We start from the raw sequence: 25089 nt of genomic DNA, 5'->3' as shown, positions 1-25089 counted from the left end.
GCTTTTATTTTACAAGAACTTTCCAGGAGCTGAAAGCCTTTATTCCAGAGAACATACTCATGTGCGGACTCATCGGGTGTGGCAGGCAGGCTGAACCCGGCGGGTGTGGCTTCAGAAGCTGAGCTGTATAAGATGCTCCATCCTTAAGGCCGGTGCTTCGCCTTACGGTGCACTCGCGTGCAACGTGGCACTCACCGCCGCTTGGACCAGTTTACTTACCTTTGAAACCAGGCGTTCTCCTGCATACTCACCTCCAGGAAACCGGTGCTTCATCGCTTCATCTGCAGACTCATCTCCTGACATCCAGTGATCTTGATCCCGACCCCGCAGCACTGCACTCCGCATCCACGAACTCTGACCCTGTGAAGAAGAAGACAGACAAGGTTTGAACATCCGTCCCAGGGCCGCGCTGCATTTGAACCCCACGCGCCCCCTAGTTAACAACTTACCAGCTACTTTACCACTGCAGCTTTGATCCTCATTCCCTCCGGCTGCCGCCTCGAGCTCCACAGCTTCTGCTGGGCCGGCAACATCACCTGCAAGGGAAGAAAGCAAAAGATCAAACATCAAAAGTGGAGCGGACAGCAATACAAGACAACTAACTTTACAATACAACAAAAACAGACGAGAAAAGACAAACAGGAACACTTACCTGAAGTATAGTGGCTTAGTCGCAGCAGGACTGGACTACCACGTGCAAGGGACCAGTGAAGGAACTCGGTCCAGATCATACAAGCGGCCCTGCCAGAAGCAGCAGGACGGATTGCTCGCCAAAACTAATCAGCAGGTGAGCTTTCCAGGGACAGCGCATCCCACGGGTACCACGGTTTTGGAGAAGGGGTCTGGAAGGGGATCAGGCGCACAAGCTGGCATACTCATGCCCCCTATTCTCCATGCAGGAGCAACCCCGAGCAGCATCACCTATTACCACCAGTCACCACATAAGCACAGAGGGCGAAGTCGGACCCGAGTGACCTCACCCCAGGAGGGCTGCAACAGTGCCCCAACGCCTCTGCAGAGACCAGGTGAGCGTAACAGGGACTCAACAGACCTTTCCTTGGGTGTCGTGTGTTTTCGACCACTCGACCCATGTGTCGAGTCTTGACTTGGGGTTGTGTGGTTAGTGGTGGATGGAATTGTTGCGCTTCTGCAACCGGGTGTTGTCCCCACAACAGGGCCGCCAGCCTGTCCTCCAGGGTTGGGGCCGGCGCTTGGGTGGCAAAAGCTACCCCGTCGCCCTCGCTGACCGAAACGGCAGCGTACTGCCATCACTGAAGAGCCTCGACGCTCAACAAGAACCTTCGACGTGGTCTCTTGGGAGACACAACTTACAGACTAAATGCTCATCGACCCACAGAAATGTTCTATTGCACTTGTGACATAATTTAAAGGGGGTCTTGTCCAGAAGTGCAAACTATGGCAGCTGGGCGAAAGTAGTGTAAGAAAAGGGGCACAAATGACCTCCCCCCTCTCTCCCTACTGGCTGGGCGAGGCCCGGGGCGGGCTTCCAAGGCCGAACGGTCCGTCACGGTAGTTTTTCAACAGGCAGTCTCTCTGTCTTCACCGGCATGATATTTTGATGATCAGTGAAGTAAAGGGTAGAAAGAATGAACTATCAGTAATTAAAATAAGTAAATGGTTTTACGCCAAAAGAGGAAATCCGTTACACGTGTCCGTTTAGAATGGCAGAAAAAAACAATCTGAGGGACCTCGATGCTTGAGGGATCATGGGTACAATGGACGTCACACTAGGAATAGTATTACTGGCACACCCTGTCGATGTCCCTTTTCGAGTTTCGAAAACAACAAGTGTAATACTCCGCAGCTTCCACTAGATGTCAGCCTATACACAGCCTATGCACAGCATGTGATCTAAGCAGATTCCACAAGCCTCAGAAATATTTATATATATTGTACTTGTACCGGTCTAAAGGGAATTATTGTGTTGCTCTGTGTGAATTCACTGTAGCCATAGACCACTCGTAAGCCCTCCTAAAGGTAAGCCTTAACCCTCTGCTACCTACCTTCATTTGCTTTGGCTAGCCTTCAGTGTCTTTCCTGTTCACCATAGTAGGTTGGCCTCCAAAAATACATCCCCATGGTTGGTTTTGTAAACCCATCTTAATACACCGCTAATCGCAAATTAAGAAGTGTTTGTATTATGGGTCCTGGGGCTTCTTAAGTACCGGGCAGAGAGGGGAGGTCACCCCAGGAGGTGTTTTGAACCTAGTTATTTCCCACTTTTGCCAATGACAGTCACCACATTTTGTTTTTCTGCAGAAATACAGATGTAAGTATTGGTAAAGTATATAGGGTAGAAGGAAAAGGAAGTATGGGCACAGGGGTCTCCCCCTGCTTTTTGCAGCAAAAAAAAGAAGTTGTGAAATTTGCACAAAGAAATTTGGCAAAATGTAATTTGGCAAAGACAGTTGGGAAACCTTCAAAGATCTGGTTACAGACCCTGCGGTGGACCATTCTTCAAGGGCAGTATACAATTCAGTGGGGGCAACGGTAAAGCTTGCACACTGTGACTGACGGTTAGGAAAGGAGAGCTGGTAAAGTGCACCAAACAGCAGAGGTTTAAGGAACACAGCTGACTGGCAAAATATGACATTTCTTCACTGACACCACAGTCTCAGACAACTCCCCTAGAAGCAGGTTGGATGCCAAGTTGGCAATGGCTAGAGGGAAATTCATGGCAATCTTAAAGGAAAATAAAAGACTTGGAAATCTTACCAATTCACAAGTTTACTCATCTTAGACTTTTAGAAAACTAGAAAAAAACCGACCCAAAATGACCAGTTCTTAAAAATCTACTTACAGAACTGAGATAACTCAATATGCTGAGGGTAAACAAGAATGATACCGTCTTAAAACTAAACAGAAACGTTATGATTTTGACTTAAAAGCAGGTGCAATATAGCCTCCTCAGCACTGGTTTCAGCATAATGAACCCATGGGATACACTTGGTCATACCCCAGGAAACAGTGTCAGTAATATCTCTTTTGATTAACAAGTGTCCGACAGACATTTCCTTGGTCAAACCCAAAAGGAAATCCAAATCCTCAGATGCATCCTAAGATAGGAAAAAATTGAAATGTTGCGTTTTTCTCCAGAATGTGGGATGAATATCACAAAAGGAAGGAGGCACTATTGACCTGCTTTAAGGGCAACCCAAAATGGAGGTACACCTTTCTGCCACCGGCATCACAGATCCTGCTTTATTTAGCCAAGGAAAGTGACATTTGGGAGGCAGGAGCCTGCCCCTTACCCACGGAAGCAGAAACTGCAGCAGGCTATGCCGACAAGCTTGGCACCTGCCTTACACAAACGCACCATTCTCCATGTGAAGACGTATACATGGCATCCAGAATCTTACACAGCTGGCACCAAAAAAGGGCTGTTTCCAAGGAGCTTCAGCCGACTCTAGCTTCTAGGCATCTAAACGTAAGAAAGAGGAGGATTCTCCATGTTTTATTTTGGTAAAAATGGACCCAGAATCTGAAGGCTTCTATGTGGGAGAGTGGAGGCAAGCCAAAGGCATCCAAGTCTTAACATAATACCCCTGAATTGTCTGTTGGTGGGAGGAGCAGCACCTTCTCAGACGTGGCCGTGTCATCTACATCAAAAGCCTTACAAGGGGCTGCAGCCACATTAGGAGGAAAGACTGGCAGAGTATACATGGGACAAACATACAAAGCTGGACCGGACCCAGTAGTAATCAGTCTTTGAGTTTGTCTGCCAAAATATCCAGGAACTTCTCCAAAGACAAAACACCATGGAACCAGTCAGACTACGGCCAGGAGGAGGCTAAAGCACCACCCCCTCCTCTGAATAGCATCTGAATTTCATTTGTAAACAGTTGTAATTCACCAAAAGAGGACTAAGAGACAGCCCTTGAGATTCCGGGGTGGAGGGCACAAGCGGCAGCTGATGAATATTAAAAATCACCAGTCTTGGGCATTTAACATTGGTCAAAAACAGGTTCCAGACTATGTCTAATGGGGAGTCAGGCTGGCTACACACATGGAATCATGCTTCCTCTTGTGGCTACTCTGTTGCTTGTCAGCACCTCAATCTGGGAAGGAAGAAGCACTTGATAACAGGTTCCAAAGATCCTTGTATGCTGCCGGACCGTCTGGCGGCAAGGCAGAAAGTTTATGGTAAGACATGGGTCTTAATCTCCAAGCAATTTTTTTTGCTATTTATATAACGCTACAAACCCTTAGGTATCTGAGCACTGCTTATTTCCCATGGTGTGTGGTGCTCATTTATCGACCTCGGAAGGATGAAAGGCTGAGTTTGGCCCTGCCGGGTTTCGAACCTGCGGCAGCAGGCTCTGCACTGATGTCAAAGCGAACGCTCTACTTGCTGTGCTATCGAACCGGCTATGAACTGTAGGTAACAACTCTGCTGATTCTGGGGATTTTGTTGAAGCAAGATCAATCCCAGGGCAGCTATGACCAGTGTGGTACGCAGCTGAAGTATTGGTATCTTTCATTGGTACTGTAGTAAAAGCCGAATGGTTACCTGTGCAATGGAATGCCCTTTTCTGAGTCAGCTTTCTACAATTCTGGATGTAAGGTAGAATGCTGTTTTTGTGCGTGCAAGGTAGCTTCTCAGCATAGTTTGCTCTAGTTTCTGCTTCCATGGATAAAGGAAAAGTTCCACCCTCCCAAGTTTCACTTTCCAGCACTGAAAAATTGGTTGGTAGTCCACATATTTTAGAAAGCCCAAAGATTACCTCTGCAGTGGAAGGCCCACAATGGACTGTTCCTTTAAGGTCCAAAAGAAAAACACCACCACCAACTGAGGGAGAGACGTTCCTCCTTCCACAAAAAATTTAAAACAAAGAAAACGTAGTTTGTTGAAATCGTCACAAAGACAGACCTAAAAATAAGGCAAAAAAGACCACACTGAAAATAATGGAGCGAGAGGAGCTCCAAGATCACTATGTGGAAAAATAGGAACTGGCTGTTGAAGCATGGTGTACATAGCAGAGTGTAGGTGCTCCGGTGGGTAAAGGAGGGTTTGTGTACTAGGAGTCTTTATTCTAAATTCCAAAAAGCCCCTTTAACACAGAATCTCTAGAGCAGTATTTTGACCCAGCCTGTTGCAGGAGCAATTCTTTCACAACATGATGGGAAGTAGGGAGAACTTTCATGGCAGTAAGAATCACTCTTGTGCCTTCATATTTTGTATTCATAGCATTGCCGCCATTGTTCCATTCTTCATTAGAAAGACAGGATGACATTATATTTGCTGCATCCACAGAACACTCGACATTTTGCTCTGTCCTCTTGTCAGAAAGCATCCAAACTAATGTGTGTATGCCTTGCAGAACTAACAGATCTAGTGACCTCTGTTGCACAATACCACACATGATTTTAGTCTGAGATAACATGCAGCACCAAAAAAAAATGAATCAACTGTTAGAACGGCAAATAAAGAAAGCACACTATAACGGTGAACATACCTGTTACATTAAGGAATCTACATGGAAAACATAAAAACATGCAATTTTTCCAAGATATCAATTTGCAAACATGCAGGCCGAATTACAGATATTTAAGACTAGCCTTTAGAGTATTGCATACCTTTGAGTGCATCTTTATAAATGCTAAGAAACAGCTTGAAGATATCTTTGGGAAGAGTGTCTTCATTCGGTAGACGTAACAAAAGAATAATCAGTTCTGCTTGTCCCAGGCCATGTAATCCATTAGTGGCAAAGAACCAGCATTTTTCTGAGGAATCTTAAAAGTAAAGCAATCAGATAAAAAAATGATTCCATACAAACAAAAGCAGATGCATATTTTTACCACAATCACTTGTTGGGAAACCGCACACACAAAAAGAAACCTTTAAATGCTACATTAGAGAACATGACTCCAGCCTTGAAAATTCCATAGTTGTATTTGTTTATTTATAACGCGCAAACCCACAGGCCCAGGGGCATCAGGGCGCAATTTGTACAAGGTTGCAAGAAAAGAACATACAGGGATATAAATTACAATAAAAGTGTGTCAAAACAGCAAAAAACAAACTTAATAATTACAAATATTACACAGGGTACAGTATCCCTAGGCTCAGCAGAGGAAGTATCCCTGAGGTAGTTGGGAGGGTAGCAGCCCGGAAATCATGTAAGGGAACAGGCGGGCTGGGTAAGTAGGACAAATGTCTGACACAACTATTGCTGGTCAAAGAGCCAGGATTTGGTTTTATTCTTGAAGGTGTTGAAGGAGTCTTCAGCTCTGATGGCAGCGGGGAGGGTATTCCAAAGTTTGGGGGCTAGGACAGGGAAGCTGGTGCCTCCGGCTTTTTGGAGCTTAAACCTGGGGATAGTAAGGCAGTTAGTCTGGGCAGTTCTTAGTGGACGGGCAGTGGAGTGGCGCGAAAGCCGACTGTAGAGATAGATCGGAGCCTTGTTGGCTAGGCATTTGTGCGTGAGGGCAAGCGTTTTTAGGGAAATTCTCTGCTTCACGGGTAACCACTTAAGGCTAGTTCTGGCTTCTGAGATGTGGTGGTTACGAGGGATGTTCAGGGCTGCTCGAATTGCATTGTTCTGGGTGGTTTGGAGTTTGGATAGGTTTTCTTGGCTAGTGCCTAAATATAGAGCACTGCAGTAATCTATTTTTGCCATGATAAGTGTTCTCGCTAGTGTGACGCTATTGTGGGTGGTGAGGAAAGGTCTACAGGCTGAAATGAGTTTGCACGTGTAGGCGGAGGTGGACCTGACTGCATTAGTTTGTCTTGACAAGGATAAGGTGGAATCTAGGTAAAAGCCTAGTGTTTTGGTGTCTTTCGAGACTTGTATGGAGTTGCCGTCTATGATGAATGACTGATAGGATGGCTCAAGTTTGCTAAGGCGTTGTGAAGTACCCAGGATAAGTAGCTCCGTCTTATCGTCGTTCAGACATAGCTGGTGCTGGGCCATCCAGGCTTGGATGACCAAGTAGACGTCATTGAGGGCCTTGGTGTCAGCAAGATAATCACCAGAAATGGGAATGAGTATCTGGGTGTCGTCCGCATAGTTGGTGTAGGAGACACCCAGATAATCAAGCACATCAAAGAGTGGTTTCGTGAAGATATTGTAAAGAGTAGGTGACACGCAAGAACCCTGAGGAACACCGCAATGAATAGGGGAGGGAGCTGCGGCAGAGAAGGGTGCAAAGACCCTCATAGATCTGTTGCTCAGGAAGGATTTGATCCAGGCCGCTGCGGAGGGAGAGAAGTTGGCAGCAGAGTGGAGGTGCCTGCAAAGGATCTGGTGGTTAACCAAATCAAATGCGGCGGAGAGGTCGAGGAGTAATAGCATTGCTAATTTGCCCTTGTCCTTCAGGACTTCGATCTGGGTTTTTAGGTCTAGTAAAGCCGTTTCGGTCCCATGTCTGGGCCGAAATCCGGATTGTCGTAGACCTAACAGATTGTTAGATTCAAGGTAGTTTTGGATCTGCAGATAAGCTGCCCGGTCCAGTATCTTCAGCAGAAATGGTACTGTAGTGATGGGTCGGAAGTTCGTGGGTATGCTTGGGTCAAGGGACGGTTTTTTTAGTAGCGGGATCACCCAGGCGTCTTTAAGGTTGTCCGGGACAATACCTGTTTCAAAGGATGAGTTAATGAAGGTTGTAATGAATGGGGCTAGGTCATGGGCGGAGTCCTTAATGATGGGAGCTGGGCACGGGTCACCTTGGCAGTTGGAAGGTTTCATCCTGAGGATGATGCTTTCTACTTCGGTGACAGTGAGCGGTGCGAAGGTGAAAGGTTTGATGTTGGCAGAGTTGGAGAAGGTGGGCCTAGTGGGGGAGAATGAGCGGTTGTCCCGCCTCAGGCAGTCCTGTTTTTCATTTATTTTAGATTGGAGCGTAGAGATTTTGTTTAGAAGGGCTGCTTGAATGTTAGCACACCATTTGCTGTCTTTCGTGCAAGTGTCTGGCGGGGAGACTGGGGTTTCGAGCTCTTTTAGGACTCTAAAGAGTTCCTTGGAATTAGAGTCGGCTTGCATGATACGATTATTAAGCGATTCTTTTTTAGCAGTGATGATGGCGTCTTTATAAGTGAGGGAGGCGAGAAGGAAGCCGTCTTTATGCTCATCAGAAGGGTGGCTTTTCCAACGGTTTTCCGCACAGCGTTTGGCTTTGCGGAGGATTCTTAGCTGTGGAGTGAACCATGAGTTGAGATGTGCTCGTGGTTTAGCCTTCCTGGTTTTAATTGGTGCTATGGTGTCAATGGCCGTGAGCATCGTTTGGTTGTAGATGTCTGCTAGGGAGGTGGGATCAGAACAGGCGTTGGTCGCCGCATTAAGAGAGGGGAGTAGCAGTGGGAGGAGTTGTTCTCTTGTTATGTTTTTTTTATTACGGGTGGGGAGGGCTGGGGCTATGGGTGTTAGGGCTCGCGGGGTAGCTTCAATGTTAAATGTTATGATGTGATGGTCAGACCATAAGCAAGGGGAGTTATTGAGGACCTGGATGTTGCAGTTGGAACCGGCTAACCAATCGATGGTCCTGCCTTTGATGTGGGTCGGTTCTTGTATGTACAAGGTGAGGCCAAGGTCGGTAAGAGCATATTCCAGATCAGTTGCTACAGGATCCTTAGGGTCACCGCGACCAAGATTGAAGTCACCTAAGATGATTGTTTGGGAGTTGTTTTTAGTTTTGTCAAGAAGAAGAGTGGAAATTTCACTGACAAAGGTGGGTGCCGGCCCTGGAGGCCTGTAGATAAGGTGAAGGGTGGCCGTTTGGTTAGGTGTTAGTAGTAATTTGATTGTCAGCAGTTCAGCTGATTCAAGTTTGGATTCGGATACCACTCTTAGGTCAAGGGAGTTTTTGTGGATGAATGCCACGCCGCCACCTCTAGTATGGGTAGAGGAGCGGTCACAGCGAGTGATGCCATAGTCAGGCGGTAAGGCCAAGGATAGAGAAGGGCCAGAGGCGGCATGTAGCCAGGTTTCAGATATGGCAATGAAGTCAAGGTCGGCAGTGGTGATAAGGTCGGCTATGTCAAGAGCGTGTGCTGTGAGAGATCTAGCATTGATGAGGGCACACTTGAACACAGGCAATTTAACCCCTGTGGTCTTAGTTTTGCAAGTGGCGGTGGGCGAAGGTGGGCTGGGTGGAGTGCGTGGGGCTTGCTTGGTAGTGTTGGTGCGGGAAGGACGAATGCGGAATCTGGTGCCTAGTCTCGTGTTCCTGAGAGTGAGAGGGCAGGGTTGGTTGGGGGTAGGTTTTGTGGCAAAGTGTTTGAGCCAGAGGGCTGGGTCATTGAGGTATTGGTTGATCTGGTTGCAGGGGTGGTGAGCGTCAACGGTAGTTACTGAAGGACTCGTTGAGGGTGTCAAGGTCATGGTGGGTGACGCTAGGTCAAGTGGGTAAGGGCAGGCCAGGTTATTAGCCTCAATGGTAGGAGTGGCTGACTTGGGTGGTTGAGTGAATAGGGACAGATGTGTGGTAAGGAGGTAATGCAATAGAAGGCGCACGCTGATGTGCATGATGGTGGTGCTAGCTGCCAGAGTGGGTTCCCTATTAGCTAGTTGGCAGGGACAGGAAATGGTCTGTAGGCGACCAAGAGGCACAACACAATTGAAGTGGTCTGTAAACGACCTTAAGGCACAACACAATTGAAATGGTCTGTAAGAGACCTTAAGGCACAACACAATTGAATGGTCTGTAAGAGACCTTAAGGCACAACACAATTGAAGTGGTCTGAAAGAGACCTTAAGGCACAACACAATTGAAGTGGTCTGTAAACGACCTTAAGGCACAACACAATTGAATGGTCTGTAAGAGACCTTAAGGCACAATACAGTTATAAGGTGGTCTAGTAGTGGCCCAGAGGCACAATATACTTATGATATGCTATAGTTCGAGAGTTTCAAGGGTGGCCGGAAACACGTTCATAGAATCCCTCACGACTGGAGAGAGAAAAGGGACAACGTTTGGAGGATGGCTCCGGAGCACACCTGACAAGTGAAATGATTCCCATATATACCAGATTGTTTTGATGTCCTTGCAAGTTCTGCAGCATTCTGTTCTGTCTCGGAGCAGGAGGGAATGGTGTCTTGAGCAAAAGATCATATGAAAAGAAAAGATTTAGTTTCCATCTAATTATTTAAATTATATCCAAGATTTCCTCTGGGTTTTCTATGGAAAGGCTAGATACACTGCCCAATTCTCCTTCTTTGCTACTTGGTTCAGGTTTCTAAAAAAACAAATACGTCATCAGCTTATAGCTCATTGGAGCGGCAGAAGGTGGACTTGCTGGTGGGAGGATACGGAATATGGGAGCAAACTGTCCTCTCAACATTCGAAGGATAACTTGAAATTGGGTCCGAAAGAATGACATGCCCCATCTCCATACATGGAAGCATTGAGGAGCAGATGCTTTTAAACAAAAGAAAGAAGATATGAACAAATAAAAGACAAAAAGAATACATTGTCAATGACCATCTTTGTTAGAAAATGGGTTGTGTTTCACAAAGAGTACCTGCGCATGAAGTATCAGTCTGATTATTTGACACTTAAAACCATTACCACAAAAAAGTAATATGATCCACTCGACATACCTCTCATTCCTTATAATTACAATGCTGTAATTTCAATGTTAAATATATCTGCAACAATATGCATTACTTTCTAGCCCAAAATCTACATTGTTTTAGGGTGACCTCTTACGACGTATTACTGTTTTAGGTGTAAGTCTCCAGAAGTTTATTCAAGTTTCTTTAGCAAGAACTAAAGAAAATGGAAGTGACTTGTAGAGGTTTCCACCCAACCCCGGTCAACACAGAAAATACTTTAGAATTCTGTTTCTACACAACCAGTGTCAGCAAAAACAAACGCACCCTTCCGTCCCTGCATACTCTCTATGCATTATATGTGCTGCTCTACCCTCATTTCCTTAATATTCATTGACCAGTAAAGTAATGCATGTCATTCTTGTGACGGGGCTTTGGAGATCGCGCAGAAAGAGACTTATGAATGCACTGGGATTTAGAGCGTACTAATACAGAAATCCTAATTCAGTTGAATAATTAATTCACATTCTAACTTTCATTTACTCCAATCTGAATGTGGGGTAGGATTACAAATAATTAAAATGATAGTAAAGGATTTAAGCAATTAGAGTTAGGTGGTGAGGTTCAGAAAGCGGTAGAACTGCCTCTGCCAGCCTGGATTGTTATGATTTGACCGTGACATCACAGTAAGCAACAATCAGAGATGGTTTCAGTGATTGTAAAGAATAACTGAACTAATATTGAATAGACGGATGTGCATTTAGCAAAATATCTGAGACGAGAAATAAAAACATGAACAGGCGAAGTTATATGATGAAATTTGTAAAGCTGATTTTAATAAACTGTAGAAGATATTGTTGCTCTTCGACATCATCAAAACCTAATAACCAATCAGACATTTAAATGCATTGAGACCAAAAATAACATTCATGAGTCATTATGCATATTCATAAAGTAGCAGTACAGTAATTAAGTAACAGTCAGTATGTGTACATGAGGAAAAGATTCACGTAATTATAGCACACCTCCATAGGAGTATTTAAATATAATGAATCATTTTAATAAGGCAGGTTGTGATAAGTGCATAAGGAAGGTGAAACACCGCCTCCACGCTGCAGAAGGAGCAGCACACAGTTCTGAAAGTGCTAATGGTTGATAGCCTAATCAGTCTAAAATACACAATGGATGTGTGTTCCCAAAAAAACACATATTTGAACAAGACAGCTTGTTTCTTATAATAGCTTCTGTTTTGGAATTCTTTCAGAGCCAAAAACAATAGCATCTCTAAGTAGTAAGCAGGATCTGGTAACCAACAGAAACCATAAGGATTACAATAATGGATATACACCAATCCCTGCAAAACCATCAATGCTTGATGAGGGCGGTGGGTTAGGTTTTCTGTATAAATGCACAAAATATGGGGTCATGTGATCTAGTAATATTGATCACATCATAAAAAACATAGGCTTTCTTTAAAGAAATCAATTTCAACATTTATTATTTTACACAATGTATTATTTCCAGAGAGATCATATATTACATTACCCTAGTACGGAAAGTTTTTGTCACAAGAAATCTTCAGCAACTTACAATAATATTGAAAGTGCAGGGAGTGTAAATTGTAAGCGTGAAGCATGACCATGAGGTGTGAAAGATCCACGTGTCTTTCCCAAGCACGTTCTACTCCAAGAGTGGAGGAAGGGCGGGCGTGCATGTGAATCTAAGCAGATACAAGCATCAGAAATACGATAATGGCGAGTAATGTATCGCCTTCTGCGGCTTGAGGATCTGCTTACAATCACATACTTTGCATAGATTAGCAAGCAGTACTAGCAGAAGGAGGTGGGTTATAAGAAGGTAGCGCTGCAAAAAGATGTTTCAGCACTGCTTGTCCCACCTTTGTATCACCCCTAGAATGCGTGTCCAGACAGTAATGTGAGGTGAAGGTGTATATTGAACTTTAAGTGGCATCCTTGCAAATGGCATCTAGAGGCATGTTTGCTATGAAGGCTAAGGTTGCTACAGTGCCTCGAGTGGAGTGTGCTATGGGCTTAAAGGGCAATGTTCTCTGAGCAACAGAGTTGGATGCAGTTGACAATCCATTTAGAAATCGGCGTCTTAGAGATCGGGTCCCCTTCTCTTCCAGCGGCTACAGATACAACGAAACAATCTGTCTTTCTGATTGACTGTCTTTTGAAGGTAGAACATGACAGCTCTGCATACATCCAGTGTATGTAGACTTCTCTCTACTCCGTTTGAAGGGTTTTGGAAAAACGCAGGTAGCTCTATGCATCGATTGACATGGAATTTTTAAATGAATTTGGGCGAGTAGCGAGGATGTGGGCGTAGCACCACTTTGTCCTTGTATATTACTACAAAGGGGTCTTGCAGTTCACTAACCCTTCGGATAAAGTTATAGCTATTAGGAAGGCTGTTTTGTATGCAAGGTGCTTAAGCCTGGCTTTGTGCATAGGCTCAAAGGGGATACCCATGAGCCTTGTGAGCACTACATTGAGGTACCAGCCGGGAGAAGGATTAGAGATGCGAGGGTACCTTTTTTGACGCCCTCCATGAAAGCCTGAACTACGGACACCTTCCACCACAAAAGTTTGTGAGTGGAGAGAACCGCTAGGTGTACTTTAAGTTAAAGACTAATCCTGAGTCAAGTAGTTAGAGGAGATAGTTAACTATATTGGTTGGTGAACAGTCGGTCGGATTGAGAAACCGTGTTCGGAACCACAACACAAAGCGTTTCCATTTGTTAAAATAGCAGTGTCGTGTGTTAGGCTTGCGCGCCTCTGAGTATTTCCATGCACCCATGGTCTAGATTAACGTGACCAAATTCAATGATCTCAGGAACAAAGCTGCTAAATTCAGCTTCTGAGGGCATCAGTGCAACGTTGTTCCCTGATAATGGGTCAACAGGTTGTTTGTGCAGGGTAGCTTCATGGGAGGACACAGTGACATTTTTGGGTGTGAGAACCAGATCTGGTGGGCCCACATTTGAGCCATCAGGATTAGAGCTACTTGTTCCTGGTGTAACTTGTGGACTATTTTGTTGAGAAGGGGTTTGGGGGGAGGGTGTTGTGTAATGGTGGAAGCATATGAAAATTTCCCTGACCAGTTCATCAGCAGTGCGTTCCCCTTGGATCCTTTCAGAGGAAACCTGGACACACAATCTTGGCGTTGCATGTTTTCTAGGGTCGAGAAAAAATTGTCTATTTCTGGGAAACCCCAGTTTGAGAAGACGTTGTGTAGCACGTCTGTGTTGAATTGCCATTCATGCACTGAGGGTAGCATTGTACTCCTGCTTAGCATGTCTGTCAGAGAAATGAGTTCCCCATGAACATGTTGGCCCACTAGGAACATGCGATATAGTGCCCACCGCCAGACGTTCTGGGCTAGTTTGGACAGCCCTGGAGAATGTGTTCCCCGCCCCCCCTGTTTATGTAAAACATGGCTGTAGTGTTGTCTGTGAGGACTAGGACTGTTCTGTGAGCTAGCCGAGTCTTGAAGGCTTGAAGTGCCTTGAGAACTGCTAGAAGTTCCAGAGAGTTGATGTTTTTTCCGGTCAGTGCTTGTGTCCACAGGCTGTGAGCGGTATGGTGAAGGAAGTCAATGCCCCACCCGGTCATAGACGCATCTGTTGAGAGAGCGGCTTGGATTGCCTGAGTGGAAAGATTTTCCCTTTGGCAGATTTACTCAGTTACTCTATTCCTTCACTGTATCGACTATTGCATTGGACGCACGCGTAGCTTGGCATGAGGCACTATGTAGATGCAGGAAGCCATCATTCGCAGCTGGTGCAATGCCTTCTGTACCGTCACCTGACGACCGGCTACATGCTGAGTTATTTGAAACAGTAGGTTTTGGACCCTCTTTCGGAGGGATAGACTAGCCAGATGTCTGTCTTGATTAGTGCCCCTAGAAATGGCTTTACTTGGATGGGCACTAGACTGGACCTCTTTTTTATGGAGAAGCCCAATTGAAACAGCAGATTGATAGTTTGCTGCGTGTTTTGAAGGCACCACTAGGGGGAATCCTCAGTAATTAGCCAGTGTATGTAAGGGTACACTGGAACGGACTGTCTTCGCAACTGTGCGGCTACCATTGCTAGGACCTTGGGGGCTGATGCAATGCCAATGGCAGCACTTTGCAGTGGTAGTGCTCGTCTCCCAATTTGAATCGGAGGTATTGTTGTTGTGTGTCAGCAACATTGAAATATGAAAATATGCATTTTTCATGTCCAATGTCGCCATTTAAACCCCGTTTTTGATAGTGGAATGACTTCCTGCAACATTTTCAACCTGAATTTCTGAAGCTCGACACGTGCGTTTGCAGGGCGCAGGTCCAGCACTGGGCGCACTGTCAGATCTTTCTTTGGAACAAGGAAATGCATTGAATAAACACCTTGATCTTGTTCCGTGAGGGGCACCAGCTCAATGGCTCCTTTTTTGCAACAGAATTTAGATCTCCTCCTTGAGGATGTACGCGAGGTGGATAGTGGCGAGGTGTTTTGAGGAACTCCACAGAGCATCCCTTAGCCACTGTATCTAGGACCCAGCGGTCTGATGTTATTCCCTCCCATTGCTGGGCAAAGAGTGTTATGTGACAACCGGCTGGGAACGCATGGGAGGGAACGTGGATCGGCACGTCATTTGGCGGCAGGGTCTGCTGCGCCTCTAGAGGCTGCAACCCTGCCTTGTCATTTTCTGCAGCTGCTCCTCTAGAGGCTGCAGCCCTGCCTTGTCATTTTCTACGGTGAAACCCCTGCTGCTGGTATTGGCAGGATAATCGAGCAGGTGGGCACCGGACATGCTTGCTCTGGCTTGGCCTTGCTTTCCTGAGCCTTGTGCCTGAAAGTTTTGGCATGTGTTAAACGCTCCCCTGGGGATTTATTTATTTATATAGCGTGGAGGCAGCCCAGGGGCATTGAGGCGCTGTTACTTGTAAGAGCTTAGTTACAGATGAAGGGCTTATTGAAAGACCACAAGTCTGAATGGTCTCATGCTCCTTTTTTGCTGTTTCCAGCTGGTGATCGACAGCTTTGCCGAAGAGAACCTCCTCGATGGCCATATTAATTAGGGGCGCCTGTGTCTCTGGCTTAAATCCAGAGTCTCTGAGCCAGGAGTCTCTTTTAAAAAGGGTACCCTCTTCAATGACTCTTCCTGAGGTGTCCAGTATATTCTTCAGGATGTTTTGAGAGACTTGCTTTCCCTCAGAGGTGATCTTAAGAAGATAGGATCATGTCAGTTCTGGTACTGAGTCTAGATGTCGTGAAACCTCATCCCATTGGGTGCTGCTGTAACTGGAAAACAAGGTGGTATTGTTTGCCATCATGGTAAGGTATGCAGCAGAGGTCAGGATATGTTTTCCCAGCACTTACAATCTTTTGCACTCCTTGTTGGGAGGTTGCTCAGAGGTTGTCATGATGCCTACCCCCGGAGCACCAGGCCAGGCCCAGCACCCCCGGAAGCAGGCATCATGCCCTCGGGTAAAAGCCCAGCGGCCCCTTATAGGGGCTCTTTGGACTCAGTCCTGGCGCCTTTGGCGCCAGGCTCATGTTGGACATCAGTCCTGGCGCCATAGGCGCCAGGCTCATAAAGGGAGGTGTTTTGTGCACTTATCTGATGCAGACCATGCTGCACGCTTCAGGCCTCCCTGAGACCTGAAAGGGACTATTTTTTCATAGGGACTATTTTTTCACTCGGGTGTGGCCAGGGAAGGATACATACCTAGTTGGGGAAGGATACATACCTGGGACTTCTTTGGAGGCTATTTAAGCCACGCCCAGACAGCAGCTCATGCTTCGTGTTGCTCTGCTTCCTGCAGCTTAATGCTCACCGTGTCTGCTCCTGCTCTCCAGCCACGCCCGCCTCAAACCTGGAAGACCTGCAAGGAAGGAAGAGAAGAGAAAGGTGAAAACCAAGGACTATTTCAAACTTCTTACCTGCATCTGGAATCTTCTCGCCAGCATCCCTGAAGAAAGACTTCCATTTAAAAGCATTGCGTTGCTCGCTGCAGCGCCACGCTTCACTCACCTGTCCTCGAGACATCTCCCGGCTCCATCGCGGCTGTCAGCATCGGACGCCACATCTCTGCACCTAGGGGAGAGAGGAAGAAACAAAAGGTGAGCAGAAGGAACACAGAAAGAAAGCCTGATTAACAGCCATAATACTTACCGGCTTTTCTTCCACATTTCGGGTCGGCGCCGCCCCGTTGGCAGGTACCATACCCCGGCCCCTATGGGGAAAGGACAAGAGACATTTCTGGGGAATGACGAGGACATTTAGAGGGATCGCCCTCATCGCTACTCACCTCGGCAGTTTAGCCCCTCGACGCATTGCCTTCATTCTGCACCTGAAAAAAAGGACAGATCACAGGTTAGAAAGACAACATAAAGGGGGCCTCACTTGAACTTTGAACTTTCATACTTACGGCGCATCGCTCAGGAAAGTCAAGTGGATTTTGCCAGCGCCATTCTGAAAACCAGTGAAGTAACTGGACGAACACGCGCCCCTGCACCAGAAGCAGGATGGAGAGTTCATCCTTCCAAACCATAGGGTGAGCTTAAACCGGGGTTTGGAGGAAGTTAGAGAGGAACGAAGGGGGAAGGGGAAAGGGGGGAGCTAGCACACTATTCTGCAGACTGTTAATCCCCTTTCTCATCTGCAGAAGGATATTCCTACGGGCCAGGCAAGCACGATTTGGAGGTCCTGTCCAATCGGTGTTCCGGGTCCTGCGCATCACGCTAGAAGAGGCCACAGCAATCCAGGCTAGACCAGCGCCCCCGTGGGAACCAGGTGAGCGTTACAGAGGTTGAGAGTGGGACACCACCTATCTTCCGTGTAGTGGTCACCACCAGGGAGTACGGCTTGACGTATCCCTTGATGTAAGGGGATCTGAAAGAGGCCCTGAAGGATTTTTCTACCCATGGGTTGACCGCCCTAGTGAGGGAGGGGATAGACATTGATGGAGAGACCCTCTTTTTAATGCACTCCAGAAGAGGACTGGATTGGCTAACAGGTTTCTTCTCATTGAGAATATCTTCAACAAAGTCAGTCCCTAGAGGGCTGGATTAGTCTGTGTTTATGCCAAAGAGGTGGGCAGCTTTCTTTAGCAGCTTTATTTAGCAGCTTGTTGTAGAGGGGCTGGTCTGCAATGGGAGAACACTCACTGCACTCCACTCCCGAAGGGTCAACAGGGTCGACAAAGATGAGGCCTGGGACGTCGTGGTCCTGCAAGTAGGTATCGTCACCATCCTCGCCGGGGTCATCTTGATCATCTATCCAGATGTCCTGGTCTGCTTGCGTGGACTTAAGGTACCCACAGAGAACTTTGTGAGGGCTCCCTGGTTGGCAGGGCTGGGGCAGGGAGAGAAGGTGCCACTGGCACTGTAGGAGGAGCAGGAGGCTGCTCAATAATGACGGACTGGGAAGCTTGTTCATAGAGTCCACGAAGAATGAGATCTTCCCCAGAGTGTCCTCAAACTGTGACTGAGTTTAGGGTGTGGAAGATAGAATGGAGGATGGTGCCACAGGGGTGACCTCTGCCACAGAAGGAGCTTCTTTCTGACAAGGGGCACTGGGTATGTCCTTGGGACTCTCCCTAGTGCGCTTCTTTTTGAGGGTAGAATCTAGAGGAGAGGGTTCTTCTATATATTCTTCAGTGGTCACGGAGGCTTGTTTATGGTGAGCAGAGTGCTCCTTATGATGTTTTACTGAGTGAGAATGTGATATTAGCTTTTTCAACGGCTGTTTGTGTTTCCGCCTCAGCCGTGAAGCAGTGTTTATTCACACCCTTCGCCGGAGTGAGTGTATGATCGTCATGTGGTAAATGCTTCAGCAGAACCACAACAGGCACGGACGGCGGGATGTCGGTAGGCTGGGAGGCGTCAACCGATGGTGCGCAGCCCTCCGTCGACTGAGTCATTGAGGGACGGGTTGGGGGATGCTTCTGGGAAGAGGTGTGTGTGTACCCCAGCTTCGTCAAAGGCCTTCCCCATAGCAGCGCGCTGCAACTGTATCTAGGCTGGGGATAGGTGTGTGGGAACTGGAGGGTTCCGCAGTAGTATCTTCGATCACCGAGTGGGAGTCTCGACAGCCTAGGTCTTCTGGGTCCAGTTCCAAAAATCCTAGCAGCGGTCTCCGACTCTGCCGACATGGTGTTTGCCACCCACCTTTTGGTTATGCTCTCCTTTTGGTTCTTGGGCCTAAAGAGCTTACACGAAGCACAACGGGACACGAGATGATCACGAAAAAGGCAGTGGTTACAGACTATACTTGTCTACCCACGGGAACATCCTGTTGCACTAAGGGCAAAAATTAAAGAGAGTACACTCCATAACAGAGGGTGGACCGAGAGGCAGCAATACGAAAGTAGTAGGGGCAGGAAATGGGGGTATGCATGGGGTTATGTATTCTCCGAAAGGAAAGGATCAGTCCCCCCACTCTCCCTACTGGTTTGGCCGAAGACAGGTGTAGGCCGGAGCCCATTGGCGGAGCAGACGTATGTTTCGGAAGCAAGGATCAGCTGTCGAGAAGCTCGGAGTATCACCCCTCGAATTATTGCATCAAACGCAAGCGACAAGAGACACTTGTGGAAATGTAACTATAAATTAGCGCACAGCTTCGGACTTCGGTAAGAAACAACATGCCATGATGGTGGAAAAGAATTATCGGAGGGACCTCGACGCGTGAGAGATCATGGGTACAGGGTACGCCACACTAGGGATAGTATTACAAGTCACGCCCTATCGACGGTCTTCGAAAACTTCATGTGCAATACTCTGCGACTTCCACTAGATGTCGGCCTAAACAAATAATGTGATTCTAAGCAGATCACAAGACTCAGAAATACATATACATATATATATATATATATATATATATACACACACACACACAAACACACATATAGTTATGGTTAAGTTGCTAAACTCATAGGAAGAGCACTTATTCGGTGGCTTATAACTTCGATCCCCCTGGAGGAATCCTCACCAAACTCTGCAAAATAAAGGATATAGCCGCCTTGAATTTTTTCGCCAAGTTGGCTGAGGTTTCGTGCAGGGGGGAAAGTTATAGTGGGGTCCCAATTTTTTTTTCCATAGACTGAATAGGGAAAAACTTTGTGCATGGCTACAGCCCGAACGGCTGGACGGATTTCACCAAATTCGCGGCAGGAGTGGTGGCTTGGGCCAGTAAGAGTGCTTTTATGTGTTTGTTGGAAATCGGACCGATAATTTTGTTGCAAAGTACTGAAATGTACTTCCCCAAAAAATGTGTGATATCTGGGTCAGCTCCGCGGACCGAAATCTCATTGGCCTGCGGTACGCTGTGCTGTCGCGAACAGTGGATGCGGCCAGTGGTTGGCTGGAGCGTAGCGTGCGTCAAAGTTTTCGAGAAATGCCACCATGGTGTATAGGAGAGTGGCGCACCGAAAGGGGTTGGAAAACATGGTTTGCAGGATCGGCTGCAAAGACATTGGCAAGGGTTTGTGCTGTACGCTGCGGCTGCCGGTGGTTATGTGGAGTTAATGCGTTTGCATTGGTTTGCAGTGGTGGGTTTGTGGTAAAATGTTCCCATGCTTGTCTGACTTGGCGTGTAGTGGTTGTGGGCAAGGCGCAGCTTTTTTACTGCATGGCCATGGCATGTAGAAATAGCCTAGGGCTTGGGCACCGCTCCCGCTATGTAATGCTTCCATGCATGGGAGAGCAGTATTGGCACGTAGCGGGTAAATATGCAGCCTAGTCTGGTCACACCGGTGCTGCAATGTAGGCGATAACGACAAGGAGAAATGGAAGGATTGTTTGGCAGCAGACTGTAGCGATAGCGATATGGACCATTCTTGCAGCTACTGACAGACTGTGTTGGTGGGTAGCTGCACAGCGGACTATCATATGTTGGTCAGTGTAGGTAGACGGTATAGGGGGTGGGGAATGCATTGGAGATAGTATGAGGATATTCGCAGTCAGTGCATTATGTTGTGTTCTGCCTGCAAAGGCCCTACTGCATTGTGTGCATGGTTACGGCCCTTGGTCGTAACACTTTAGCCACTGGTTGGAAGTAGGTGCGAGAATGTTGCCTTGTTTGAGTCTGTTAGTGTAGCTATACTTACTTGTAGGCAGGAACGCTCAGTGGGAAATGTTACCATGCCTGCCTCTATTGCCTTCCAGTGGATGTGTAGTAGGACTAGGCAATTGGGTGCAAGGGCGGAGGCCGTAGGCCTCTGCCAATGTACCGATTTGCCTAGGGCTTAGCCACAGCCTTGTTTTAGGGAGGACAGTCAGATATTGGCACATGGAAGGCATTTGTACAGAGGTACTCCCATATACTTTATTGGTGGGCAGTTGTGGATGCAACTATCATGTTTTGGTGAGTGCAGGGAGTCTACATTGGGGATGGGGTGTGCATTGGAGACAATATGAGGATATTTGCAGTCAGAGTGCTATGTTGTATTGTGCCTGCAAAACCCATACAGGCTTGTGTGTATGGCTGGGGCCCTGGGACATAACAGGGTGGGCACTGGTTGGAAGTAGGCAACAGAAAGTTGCCTTGATTGGGGTCATTACTGTACCAATATGGCCTTGTGGACAGAAAGTTCAGTGGTGACATCTTTCCATGGTGGCAACTGGTGGGAAGTAGGTTGAAGAATGTGGCGTTGTGAGAGTTCGTTAGTGTACCTGTAGAGGAGGTCCCAGATATGGCCTGCACCCCGGCCCCCCATTTCGAGGTACCTGAAGCATACTCGCCAAGGTATGGGACGTATAAGGAGCAAATAAACCAACGGAGAGCCACAGTGGGGCTCTGTCCAGTACCCATCAGAAGGACCTGTATACCTATTGATGCACCAATCACCAAACAACCATGGGCAGCACAGTATCCATTGAGACAACCATACAAGCAGCTGACGCGAAACGAAGAATACTTACAGACAGTCCCCGAAGAGGCACACAGAGCCTTAATGGAAGGCAAATGGTGACGACATAAGAGCCCAGACATACATACAGCTAAACAAACGATGATCGAAAGATGACACACAAGGGCGAAATACAAAGAATAATGATGTGATAGACGTATAAGAAGATACAGCATTGTAGCACAAAGAACGTAACCACGATCAAATTGTGCAACTGACCGAATGCATGTAGATGGGCTTGGAACGCAAGAAGCCAAGTAAACTGTACTGCTTGCAACGCTTAGTAGAAGAAAAGAGCGGCAGGCGCCAATTATATATCTACCTCAATGAAGCACATTATACAAGTGCGACTCCATTTTGTAAAGCAGAATCAAGCCCAGGTTGCAAGGGGCAAAACAGGCCGAGATTCATATTCGAGCCAAGCCAAAGGAAGGAGCGGAATCAAAACTCAGTAAAGAAGCAGCTCAATGCCTGGGAATTCGAGGTCAACTCCAGGAAGGGAGAAGAGCGGCAACTCCGGAGAAACGAAACTTAAGAGCATACCAGCCAGCCAATGAAGGTCGTGATAAAGAGGCCCCAGGCAGGTGGCGAGGCTATGGAAGAATTAAATACATGAAAATAGGGAAAATGTAGCAGATTCACAGTGAACAGACACATGACCAGCCAAGGGCAAAGAGGTACCAACGTCTGATGTCACCCAGAACCTGAGGGTGCCATAACTTTTCCTGATAAGAAGCTACAGTAATTGACACATAGCCCTAAAGGACTGATTGATGGAAGAAAGGCAGGGTGAATCCTGGGGCACAAGGCACCTGGGTGTCCATTCTGCATGCTGCTAATTAAAGTGGAGATTTATGTCTAGGGGTGTAACCCGCCAATCACAAAGGACCAAATAATCTAGGGTCCAAAAGCTGTATAACCAATAAGACATCATACTTGTAGTGATGTCTATCACGAGTGATGTAGATGGATGGGCGTAGATGCCCACCCAATAAGAATTATCCAATACTCACGCTTTATTACCATATACAGATATAGCACCTATACTTAAGTTACCTTTTCCAACCAATAGAATTACATGACATACTTTTGAGTGTTACACGTCAATGGTGACAAATTTTGGGTATAACTATTGCGGTCTGAATAAAGACGTTGGGAGTTGAAGCGAGACAGGCGATCGCAACACTGCTGATTTCCATTTGTTTCCGCGTTTTTTGTACTCGTCATTAAACAGACTTCCCTTTGCCAAACCACTGAGTTGTCCTTATTGATTTGTGTTGGAGTAAGAGAATCCTGCACCCCATCCTCCTCAAGGTGTAGCTATCTCATTTTAAGGTGCCGGAGGGCGAGCTCTGAATCTCAATGGAACCGTTCAGAGGTCGCTCCGCCCTCCAGGTCACTTGGTAGCGACGAGTATGGTTTTGACCATCAACTATTGATTAATTATTACTAAGACACCTATTGACCGTCGACACAAAGCAACTCTAGGTCTTCGGCAATATCACGAGTCCTTCGCCATTCAGCCGAAGTAGATTGAGAAGCTTCCCGTGGATAATGATAGTATAAGTCCATAAAACTGCAGTGGGTCTGAAGGAACCTGCCTTGCAGAGCATTAACCCTTCTCATTCCTACGGGCAGCCGATCGGACGAAAAAGCTGAAGGAGGCGTAAAAGAGGGGCCGCGATCCCGAGGATCCAGAGAGGCAAGATTCGAGCGGTGAGTGAAACAATAAATGCAACATTTTGGCAAATGTTCTGTTAGGTATTAGAACATGTAAGGGAAAAGGTAACGGAGGGTGGCGGAATAATAAAATAGTAAGGAAGTAGAAAAGACTATATATATATATATATATATATATATATATATATATATATATATATATATGGGGATAATGACTTGAGCATAATAGAGAAAATAGTGGTTACCGGGAGGACACCCGAGAGAAAACAGAGGATACCAGGAAGGACACCTGAGATAAAAAGTAAGAGGATTCGCCTTGTTCCTGCGCTTTAATATAGCAGTCAGAAGAAACGTGAACTCATAGTCCCACATAATGGGGAATAATTAGGCTACTATGACGATTAAAGACGTCATAAAAGGACGTTTAAACTCCATATCGGGGTATTGATTAGAAGGCAGAGATATATGTGTCCAGCTGGTGTCTGTCTGGTCTGTCAAGTATCTATTATATGTGTTCTGTTGTATGTCACATATGAAGAATGGTGTAAATCATTGATTGTGTGAAATGAAGTTGGGTTTTACGCGATTCCGAAGCTGAGAGGGAATCGCACACGGATTGATGTTCTTGAAGTAGATTAATGGTATAAAATTTGACGAGAACAGATTGAATTGGAGCTTGCAGTATTGGTGCTCGCTCATACTGTTGGGAGTGGTGAAAGTGCATGAAAATATTGCTAGAACCAGAGTACAAGCATGGAAGAGATAACCCACTCGCCCATCTATGCAAGCAATGGCCCAAACATGCACCCAAGCTTAAGAAGTATAGTGCAGAGAGGGTTAAGGTTACCGCCCACAAAATGTTTATGCCATGGCCACAGAACGGGTTTTTATCTAAGGCCGTCTTACAACATATGACGACTTATGTAAATGCCACATATACAGGTTAAAAAACTAGAGAAATGTCTTGCTGTTCTAGAACTTATGTTCGAGCAGCCAAAGGAAAAGAGCCACCCGCAGACTGGATATTAAACGTATGCACGGAGGGGATGAGACGCCTACCGCGCCACCGGCCCTATCTGAGCCAGAAATCGAGGGAAGCAAGTCAGAGGGACTCTACCCGCTAAGAGAGCTAAAGGATAAATTGGGTGGGGAATATAAAACATTCCACATTAAAAAAGCCATCATCATAGTCTTCAGTCAAGTAAAGATGCTGGGTATGATGATGAACTCCTCGGTTAATTCAGAGGCTCAGGCAGGCTAATCTCTTACGTAAGAATACTGCCTATTATCTGCGATTAATGAGGGCCATCAGACCGTTCTTGAATGACAACAACATGGCTACCAATGCCAGGGCAGTAGTGCTATCAAGGCTGGACTAGGGCAATGCCCTATTGATAGGGGGAAGCGCCAAAGACATACATACTTGCCAAGTCGTACAAAATGACGCAGTCAGGATTGTAAAACTACTGGCTAGAAGAGACCATGTTAACACAGCCAGTGAATCTCTCCACTGGCTCAGAGTCAAAGACAGGATTGAATTTAAAGCCCTAACCTTGGTACACAAATGCCTTTTTGGCAAAGCGCCCCACTATTTGAAGAAAAATATCGAATTTTATACACCCAAGAGACATCTTCGCTCAGTTGGTAAGAACCTATTAGTTGAACAGAAACACAGGCTCAAATCCGGCATGGGCAGATCATTCACAGTAAAGGCGGCTCAGATATGGAATGCCCTTCCGATAGCACTGAGAAGCCAAGAAAATCACCTCCAATTTCGAAAACTCCTGAAAACCCACCTATTTAAATAGTCTTTTTTGATACCCACTGGAGCCAGAGATCAGGATGTTTAATTAACTCTGTACCCATTGTGTGTCACAGCGGGTTTATGGCGCTATAGAAGCATATAAATAAAATTAAATTAAATAAAGGCAGCTACGGGATATAGTAACCCTGCGTATGAGTCACCTACGTACAGTAGTGA

General features: G+C 46.4%; 1 protein-coding gene across 2 annotated transcripts in view; it reads right to left on the bottom strand.

Annotated features, from left to right (window-relative positions):
- ZFYVE16 (zinc finger FYVE-type containing 16) overlaps positions 1-25089 on the bottom strand; it is a 1039436-nt gene that overhangs the window by 634166 nt on the left and 380181 nt on the right. For both annotated transcript variants that reach the window (XM_069627543.1, XM_069627544.1), the window contains exon 8: positions 5599-5754. In XM_069627543.1, the coding sequence (XP_069483644.1) occupies positions 5599-5754 (156 nt within the window). The remainder of the gene's footprint in view (positions 1-5598; positions 5755-25089) is intronic.

This window comes from Ambystoma mexicanum, chromosome 6p, assembly GCF_040938575.1.
Source record: "Ambystoma mexicanum isolate Mex_15411 chromosome 6p, UKY_AmexF1_1, whole genome shotgun sequence".
Taxonomy (NCBI): domain Eukaryota; kingdom Metazoa; phylum Chordata; class Amphibia; order Caudata; family Ambystomatidae; genus Ambystoma; species Ambystoma mexicanum.
The sequence above is the reverse complement of the archived record's forward strand: the minus strand, read 5'-3'. Positions and strand labels throughout refer to the sequence as shown.